The sequence below is a fragment of the Pollicipes pollicipes genome, unplaced genomic scaffold, assembly GCF_011947565.3.
Source record: "Pollicipes pollicipes isolate AB1234 unplaced genomic scaffold, Ppol_2.1 Scaffold_4295;HRSCAF=5057_pilon_pilon_pilon, whole genome shotgun sequence".
NCBI classification, from domain to species: Eukaryota; Metazoa; Arthropoda; class Thecostraca; order Pollicipedomorpha; family Pollicipedidae; genus Pollicipes; species Pollicipes pollicipes.
In genome coordinates, this window is record NW_023596461.1 from 13,935,988 (window position 1) to 13,945,660 (window position 9,673).

The window sequence follows — 9,673 nt, forward strand, 5'->3', positions numbered from 1 at the left end:
TATGCAAAATCTGGCGTGGCTACACCGCACCCTTTGGAAATTGTTTGGGAGAAGCGTTGGGTGGTCAAAATTGACCCCACCCGAGCGCGTGGTAAGGGATCTCTACACCTTAAGTCTATGCCCAAAACAAATGAGCTTGTACGCAGTTGTGTTTAGAATTAAACCAGAAACACCCCTGTATAGCTTCGTGTCACTCCGTGACGTGGTCTCGTACATAGGAGCATGCAAATGCTCAAATTTGCAAATTGCGCACGCAAAACGCATGCGAACTGAAAGCCCGGAGCAATATACCCGACATTTCGTAAATGTCTTGCCTATACCCGTACTCATACCCGTGATTTTCACAAAAGATGAACCCGATTTCACCCGTTGCCACTCCATATAGGTACCTATGGGCCTACCCAATCCACGAAGTCCCCTATGGCCGCTTTCCAGCGGTTTGCCGTCTCTGTTTCCTCCACGGTCTCAGCAGATGGCAGCACTGAGCCCCTCCTCCAGGCGCCAGGTCCGGACGAAGCAAAAGGTCCGGATGTCGCCTCCGCTCACTCCAACCTGGTCCGCCCCGCGGTCGTGACGACTCGACGCGTCCATACTATACAGTCCCTAACGTGCTCTGCTCATCCAACGTAAGTGCTGAGTTATATCCGTATGACTATGGTGTTAGATGTGAGCGTTGTCTTCGATGCTGTTCAACGTAAATATCTGGTCAAGGTCCGTCTATGAGAACCGTATATAAGACAGCTAAAGCTAGAACGTCTGGGTTGGAATGCGGAGTAATTACAGTGGTATAGCAAGATGTATTGAAACGTAAAATACTAATAATGTGGTTCAAATTAAGCTTGAGCTCGACACTCTGAACTCTGTCTTTTCATGTCTCGCTCCCCGAGTAGCCCAGCCTACGTTGCGCTCGATTTTCCTGTGAAGAAAATAATTTTTCCCCCTGAGTGCACGAGCAAAATGGCTCAATGCAGTAACCACGCAACACTGGCGCTGTTGATCTATCAGAAGCCGTCACAACCACTCCGCTGAGATTCCCCTCTTGCTGATTTTCCTCCTGACGATGTGACGAGCTGGTCCCTGGGGCTATTGCCACCCACTTGCTGTCGTTTTATCATCTTAACGTCTACGGGAACTCACTTGTTTACCGTCAGTGACATGACATTGGAGATTTGGCGCCCGGTGCGGGTGTCACCCTGGGAGTTCAACCTCCCCATGTAGAGACGCTTACGTCAAATACAAGCGGCTCCGTGCGCTGAACGCTCAGGTCCGAGTGCTTCCGATGACAGCTCGTAAGATTCGGTGACCGACTTTCCGAGAAGCATCTGCTGCCTTGAAGATCTAGTTTGCGCTGAATAACACGTCCATTAGAACGTTATAAAAAATCACTTTCCCTACCCGACACACGAAAAGTGGCAAAGATTGCGACAAAAAATGGGACAGCTGTCATGTGACTGTGACGGATTGCCCTAAGTTCTTAACATCGCTTAACACGCGCCAGTGTGGCCCGTTGAATACCCTTCGCTCTGTGGGGGGTAGGGGGGGGGGGCGGTCAATGTGACCACCTAGGACCTCAAATACTAAGCGAGCTGAAGACAAGAAATTCGCAGTGTGTTGGGTTGAACGTGACCTCACATGTGTGAAATTTGAGGGCCCTGGGTTATGATCTTCGGATGAAATAAGGTCAAACAAAGTCGTGCCCCAGATTGGTGTTCAAGGTGCTCCAGACCTTCTCATGCAACCACTGTGAACCTAGATACCTGTTTTAAGCAACAATTAACCGGTGCTCACTTAAGGTCCGATACCTTGTGTAACCTTTCAAAGGTCATGGTGACCACAATCATACAAGGCTGCTTTGATATCTGCGTTTGAACAAGCGCCAAGGATTGCCCTAGTTAATATGCTCCTTAAAAAATAACCCGGGTTATTGCAGGTCAGTGACCTACTCTCGCCTTTAGGAAGCGTATGAACTATGCATATTGTGGTTTCTATTATCAATAAATTCAAAATGAGCGACAGAAACTACCCCATACAGCAAACTCTAGAGAAAAACAGAGTGGTGTTGACCTTTGTCTGACCTTTATATCTGACCCTAGGTCAATAAACCTTCTTAATTTAATTGTTGTGTTGTCCAGTAAACTATACCAGTGATGTATGGCTTCGTCTAACACGTCGTTGTTGTGTCGGATTGAACGATTCCCTAAAAATTATCTTCGCTGAATCCATGGACTAACTTTGACGTGCCGTAAGTTAGTGACTTCACAAGGTACATCTATTTTTGCTACAGAACAATTCGTTATTCATTTGTCTACAGATATACGCAATTTGGCGCAGTCACGCTTCGCCGTTCGTAAATCATTCCGGAAAAACACTCAGTGGTCAAATTGACCTCAACACAGCTAGTGTTAATATAGTACATCGCCCCGAAATTTCAGCGACTTGCGTACATCATGCTATGAGATGCATACCACTAAAGCAAACCCTTGGGACCACCAACATAGCATGAAACTCTTTTGCGGCACACTACCGGGGTATATTCCTAGAGAGAAATAATTTAATTAAAATCAGTCAGCCTCACGCGCTGCGAGGCACCGTCTTAAGGCTACAAATGTTCAACGGGAGGGCATCGTGTCGGTGAAGACAAATGCTCAATATATGATGCAATGCAGTATTGGAAGGCCAAATCTCATCACTCGTGCAAGGAGCAACGGTGAGGAACGTTGTGCAATGATAAACAAATGTCAGGAGCTCGCGACAGCACCAGTAAATGATGCAACCAATTGCACGTGTAGCGCTGTAACGACGCTGAAACAATTTGTTTACTTCATAGTTTATCCTATTATCCGTTTCTTTTTGTCGATAGTTGCACTATTTATCTGTTGAACGGTGCTCACTAACCCGTTTTACGATTTATACATCGTTGTCCCCTCGTAGCTGGTCTAAATTATTCACGTTATCAGACAGTCAAACTGCCGTGCTTCATAAGGTGTTTCTGCTGTCTCGTTGCGTGTGCGCTAGATCTGCCTGCGGTGGAACGTTCTGGAATGTATCCCGGCGAGATGGGAGGTCACCCGCCAGCGCCTGCGGTGTATACAGACTGACATTACGTGTAGTGTCTATATGCACCACAGGGTCGGGGCGAGTGACCTCCGATCTCGCGGGGACGCAGTCCGGAACGCTCCACTGTAAACAATTCGTAAACAAAGCGTCACACAGAGCCAGATTCTTGAATGGCTTGCGTCTGAGTATCTCGCAACAGCTTGCAAGGCATGTGCTACGTATACTACAGCATATTTCACTTGCAATCTCAACTTCAAAAGTGCATGTTAGGGTGATGAAAGTGGGTCAATCACGCGGTCTCTAGCAAGCATTGTTGAAAGCTACCCGACATTCAGATCACTGCCTTCCATGCAATCATTGTGGTCCGGGAACTGAAGATGCAAGCCTCCATCCCCCGCTCAGCGACTAAACACGCTATTTGCAAGATTCCGGCAGCTGTGGATCATTCTGGAAGCTAGAGAAGCGTGTTTGTGTTAAGAGGCCTGCCGTGGAGGTGTTTTGCCAGGGAGATGAACATTGGCTACAAAAACAAACAAAAAATGCTCAAATGTTCAATATTTATAAAATAAAGAGCTATATTCAACGATAGCTCTAATTTACCGTGCTGCGCGGACTGATAACGGGAAGGGACATGTACCCGCCCCCGCTGTCTTTGTGCTAAGAAAGCTCAAACTTAAAAGAAAACACAAGTGGATTGGCTTCAACGAGATCTCGCGATTGCATTGGATCGAGATCTCGCTGCTAGGCTACAAAGCCTAGCAATGTGCTTCATCTTCAAGCCTTAGTAAAATGATTTATACTTAACGTGTTTGTGTATATTTATGATGTATAGCTATGCTATATAACAATGACAGCCCATCGCGCGTTCCACGGCATCGTCGGCTGCCGCCGGCCGCCCGCACAGGCCGTACATTGCCGTGCAGTGTTTCTCAAAAGCTGCTGCTGCTCTCAAAGCACAAAGTTAACGGCACGTTTTGGTGTAAAAGCACGTGCAATAGATACCCTATAGGCCACCGAAAATTTGGGTGTGATTGTACAACATGCCGGAGAAGGATCCTAAAAAGCTTCAGTAGATGTGGGTCGCATTGTCCCCTTTTCTCAGCGCCGGGTTAATAAATATGTACGTATGATGATACATATAATCTTACACTTCATAGCCCTACTTTGCATGCACATCGTAGCCTTTTGACAACCGATAATACAAATAAATCGCCGCGTGGCAGCCTACGCTCTACTTCGATTCACGTTACTCTTTTGATTTGTTATCGACAGCACTGGCTTTGAAAAACGGATGGCATATAAATGATTGGCGCTCAGTTAACCTTCCCTTCATGTTCCTGTCAATGGCTGTCACTGATAGGCACAAGCTGTCTGTTATGACATTGTTGTGCCCTTCGCCCGGGTGAGGGAAAAGATAAGGATGTTTTTATTGACGGTGACCGAGGGTGAATACCAGAGGCAGTGGCACCCAGGCTCTCAGAGGATGACCCGCGCTCGTTTTCGTGTGCTGTAGCTCACTGCTTAATAAATCACACAACGCAAGTAGGATTTCTGCAGCTTATACCACATATAGCGCGCATGCATACCTTATAGTTATATATATATATATATATATATATATATATATATATTTATACATATATCTCTCTCTCCCTCTCTCTCTCTCTCTCTCTCTCTCTCTCTCTCTCTCTCTCTCTCTTCTCTCTCTCTCTCTCTCTCTCTCTCTCTCTCTCTCTCTCCTCTCTCTCTCTCTCTCTCTCTCTCTCTCTGCGTGTGGGTTTGCGTGTGTGTGTGTGTGTGTGTGTGTGTGTGTGTGTGTGTGTGTGTGTGTGTGTGTGTGTGTGTGTGTGTGTGTGTGTGTGTGTGTATGTGTGTATGTGTGTGTGTGTGTGTGTGTGTGTGTGTGTGTGTGTGTGTGTGTGTGTGTGTGTGTGTGTGTGTGTGTGTGTGTGTGTGTGTGTGTGTGTGTGTGTGTGTGTGTGTGTGTGTGTGTGTGTGTGTGTGTGTGTGTGTGTGTGTGTGTGTGTGTGTGTGTGTGCTCTAATATTAACTCGCTTCGCGATCCATAGCAAAAAACAGCTGCATCATCAGGCAAAAACACGCCTACAGTGTACACCATGATAGTTTACACGCGCACATAACACAAACAAAACAGCTGTGCCGTGCTGTCGACGTCAGTGTCAAAATGTTGGGACAGTTGTCAATATAGGTACGAAACGTGTCGTGAGCTACCATGAAAATTTTAAGTAAATCAGTGACTTCACGTCCATCGGACATTGTGACAAAATGAAATACGCCATGAAATTCGTGGGTAGATCATGTATCACTGCATGTACTAATGTGGTAGTTTTATTTTGCATGTGTCTTGTTCCTGTGTCAAGTCATCAGTATGTACAATATAAGTGCATTTTGCATGACCATGGATCCGTTGTCAGTTAAAAATCGTTAGCTTAAAAGCGAGTTAACATAAGAATTGAAATATAATCAACACACACACACACACACACACACACACACACACACACACACACACACACACACACACACACACACACACACACACACACACACACACACACACACACACACACACACACACACACACACACACACACACACACCACCACACACACACACACACATAGATATATATGTAGATATAGATAGGTAGAGAGAGTGAGAGAGAGAGAGAGAGGGAGAGAGAGAGAGAGAGAGAGAGAGAGAGAGAGAGAGAGAGAGAGAGAGAGAGAGAGAGAGAGAGAGAGAGAGAGAGAGAGAGAGAGAGATATATATATATATATATATATATATATATATATATATATATATATATATATATATGTGTGTGTGTGTGTGTGTGTGTGTGTGTGTGTATAGCCATGTAGTCCTTGTGGCCATGACTGTCTTGAGCAGCGTTAGTTGGGTTATAGATTAAAACTATCCAGATCAAGCGCCATTCGCTGGATGCTGATCCACAGCCGTCGCACCCCACTGTACGTATCCCACTGTAGACGACGCATGTATACACTGCTGATCAGTGGGAGAGACTGCGACCATGGCCGGGGAGGCGCGTCCGCTGGACGCGGATTTGGCGACCGATCACAGGCACGGCCATGACCCGTACCATGTAACTATCATGCGAAGGGCCGACGAATTCCGGGATTTAATGTGCCGCAGGCGTTGAGATTGTATCGGAGGCAGGCCGTTGTTTTCTAGTGGTCTCGTCCTCAGTGGTGGAAGTAGCCAGTCGGGTTACAGACGTCATGGGCATGTTTCATGGAACGGTCAACGAAAGAAGTTTAACAAGTTTTGTCTTGGAACGTCACACAAGGTCCCGAAGATGACGAGGGTTCCAAAGAGGTCACCAGCTTACGATCCGTTGTAAAATGTGGCGGCCCGAATGGCCTGACACGGAAATACCAAAGGGCTCGAAATGGCTGAATGCTGAGTTAAGGCGACCCATCTGTCCTACAGGGGATAAGTGACCGTTGTACTAGCGAGAACCCCATCAAAACGTCACTGGTCCCGTAATCAGTGGCACCACTAATGGGGACGTGAACTGACAGGCGCCCACGGGTGTGACCTCTCCTCTGGTGGCAGCGACAATCCTAACTATTGTTGAAATATCTGGCCTATGAGGCCACTTACCCCTTAGAACATTGGCTTGGCTTCTCATGGATCATAAATTAGCCCCTCAGCACCAAACCGCGGGGATTTCCCCGTCGGAGATCATCACCAGCCTTTGAGCCAGGCATGGACCGATTGGATAGTGCTGTAAGTGAGCGATTTACGTGTATTTATTATGCTATACTGGCGCCAATGACGCCATCTGATACCGCAGACCGCAACTCTGAGCTTATCTTTTCTTGCAGTCCCCATCACTTGAATCACACGAGGTTATTTAAGTGCCATTTGTGCTTGCGCTTAAGTGCTTTTGCTATCACTGCTGGTAGTTTTGTTAGATGTTCACATGAACAACTAATGCGCACCGAGCCCTGCCAGTGCTGTGAGCATCCGCCCCCATTATCCTCTATCTCGCTTCATTCTGCATCCTCGCGACACCCCGCTTGTCCGGGGCAGGCTGCATGCGTCAGCCACGAGTAGGCCGAGAGCCCCGTGGGAAGGGGGACCCCGGCCGGGTGCCTGCCCATGCGCGGGTTAAAGCTGGGCGGCTGGCCCCCCAGGCGTATGCACGCCTGTCCCACCGTTAACCATTTTCCTTCATCCCATAGCCCTGAAGTGACCATGTCTGGTCGAAAGGGCTATAATCCAAAAAAGAGAAAAAAAAGTGCTGTGAGTGTGACCGCTAGGCTGCATGCGGGTGAGCCTATTCCATTTCCTGCGTGTTTTCGGGCTAACGATCCGCCAGTTAGCGACGAAGCCAGGACCGTAGCCGTAATTTCTGAATCGTGATGCGGGCCACGGAGAGCCGGTGGCAGCTCTGTCTTAGCGTGGCATGCTTAAAAAGATCCGCAGATGAATCACAGCCGAGCAGCTCTCATCGCACTCGGTCCTGTTTTCACATTCCTCGCCCTGGCACAACCCAGCGGCCATCCTGGCAGCGTTAGTACCGACATCTCACGAGAAGCTCGGTGTGCCGTAGCTCATGTTGTAAGTTTTCACGTGGAAGCCGGTATATAACGATGTCCGCCATGGAAGCCGGTATATAACGATGTCCGCCATGGAAGCCGGTATATAACGATGTCCGCCATGGAAGCCGGCATATAACGATGTCCGCCATGGAAGCCGGTATATAACTATGTCCGCCATGGAAGCCGGTATATAACGATGTCCACCATGGAAGCCGGCATATCACGATGTCCGCCATGGAAGCCGGTATATAACGATGTCCGCCATGCTAGCGTCATATTCATATTCGAATTGGGACATGACGTAACGCTGGTGCGGGCACTTAAGCCCCATCCCCCCTCCCCCCTGTTCACATATCGATGGCTTGCGTGTCGTGTCTCTGCTTCTCCATTTCAGCCGTTCAACCAGTCCACAGAAAGGTATAATGCTCTGGGTGCGGACGCGCTCGTGTCACCGAATCTCTGCCTGTTTCAGCCGTTCGCCATGTCCATGGAGGGGTACCTGGCGCAGGAGCCGAACTTCGCCACCCGTGTGGTGCACTGCGGCATGGCCGAGGAGGGGCACCCGCACGGCGCCATCGTCCCGCCCATCACACTCTCCTCCACTTACAAGATGAAGCCCAGTGGAGAGTGGGGAGTAAGTTCGTCGGGCTCGGTGGAGAGTGGGGATGGGGGGGGGGGGGGGTCGCCGGACCCGGTATTGGTTGGCATGGGAGAGATTATCGAGCCATCCACGGGCAGCAACTCGTAGCTAGATATTGCCAAAAGTAGACACTGCGAAATAGACACTCTGTATGGGAAGGTCGATTATGAAACAAATATTGATGAGTTTGTCTGCGGCCCAGCTTGCACTCTAGCAGTTAAGTGAGTTGCAGTTAAGTTACTTTAAGTGTTACTGCAACGAAAGCCTTCCACCTTGCGCATAGAGAAGATAAACGTGCTGTAAGGAAACGTTAACTCAAGTACATTTTTGACTCGATTTGAGCTGCTAGCAACGTCTTACCTTATCGCTTATGAACCATGGAAAGGAAGTCAAGTTGTGTAACGTGCTCTAAATTTCAGAATAATTTAATGTCGGAATTAGAATGCTACTTCCGGATCAAATGCTGCGCAAAATGCTGCTCTTTCTCTGAGCCTCGACAGTTACCGACATCTAGCTATCCCATGGGACCTGCTCATCTGGACCTGCTGCTTAGGGCTGCTGTAATTACAACAGCTATGATACCTGTTACCAGCCCTGACGAACAACCATATTACAGTTCGCACCGGGAAGGTGGGGTGTGATGCACTTCCCCAACAGTTGCATTCAACCGGCTGGAGGATAATTCGGACGCGGTCATTTGCGTAATTAGTAGCTCAGAGTGCTGACATTATCAAACCATAATATGCCTGAATGTGCTGGCTTATTGCTCCACGCGCTTGGGAGCTGGTGAATTTCACCCCTCCCCTCCTCCTCGAAGGTTTTTCTAGAATGAATTCCCAACGGCGCGGTATAGCCGCGCAAAACTTCCCATATCTATAGGCAACTAAGTAGCAAATCTTGTGGCCTAAAAATTGGGTGCACCTTGCAAGCTCGTGGTCCTCTGGCAAGTCAGAGTCAGACGGCTGCTGTCAGCGAAGGCCATTTCTGGGGTACCGCTCCACCTGATGCAGCAACGGAGCGTTAGGCAGGGCCAGATATGTCTGAGATAGTTTCTCAGGCAAGGCACCGGCAGAATTCAAAGTTACAACAACTTCCATTGACCTGGGAGCATTTGTACATAAAAAATGTTATTATTTTGTCTTGGTCGGGTGTGCAGTTTTCATGAAAGCGCATGTTTGTTTCATTTCTGAGCGGCGCCAATATGTGTAGGGTGCCCTTTCGCAAACACTCATCTCGTGCAGCGCATCTTAACAAGCTTTAAGTGTGCGCTGATGTTCTTAACGAAGCACCCAAAGCTGCTTGGAATACAATAAAGATCACCAAGGTTTCTTACCAAAAGCTTGCGTGGATTGGAAACATTTATCGCAACCTGAGGCGGGACACG

The 9,673-nt window shown here is 48.2% G+C and overlaps 1 protein-coding gene across 1 annotated transcript in view; it reads left to right on the top strand.

Annotated features, from left to right (window-relative positions):
• Positions 1–561: 561 nt before the first annotated feature.
• Positions 562–9,673, top strand: part of LOC119097133 (cystathionine gamma-lyase) — a gene marked incomplete in the record, with an annotated part of 14,194 nt that continues 5,082 nt past the window's right edge. The window contains 2 exon segments of the mRNA XM_037220184.1: positions 562–626; positions 8,122–8,283. Of these exon segments, the coding sequence (XP_037076079.1) occupies positions 8,131–8,283 (153 nt within the window).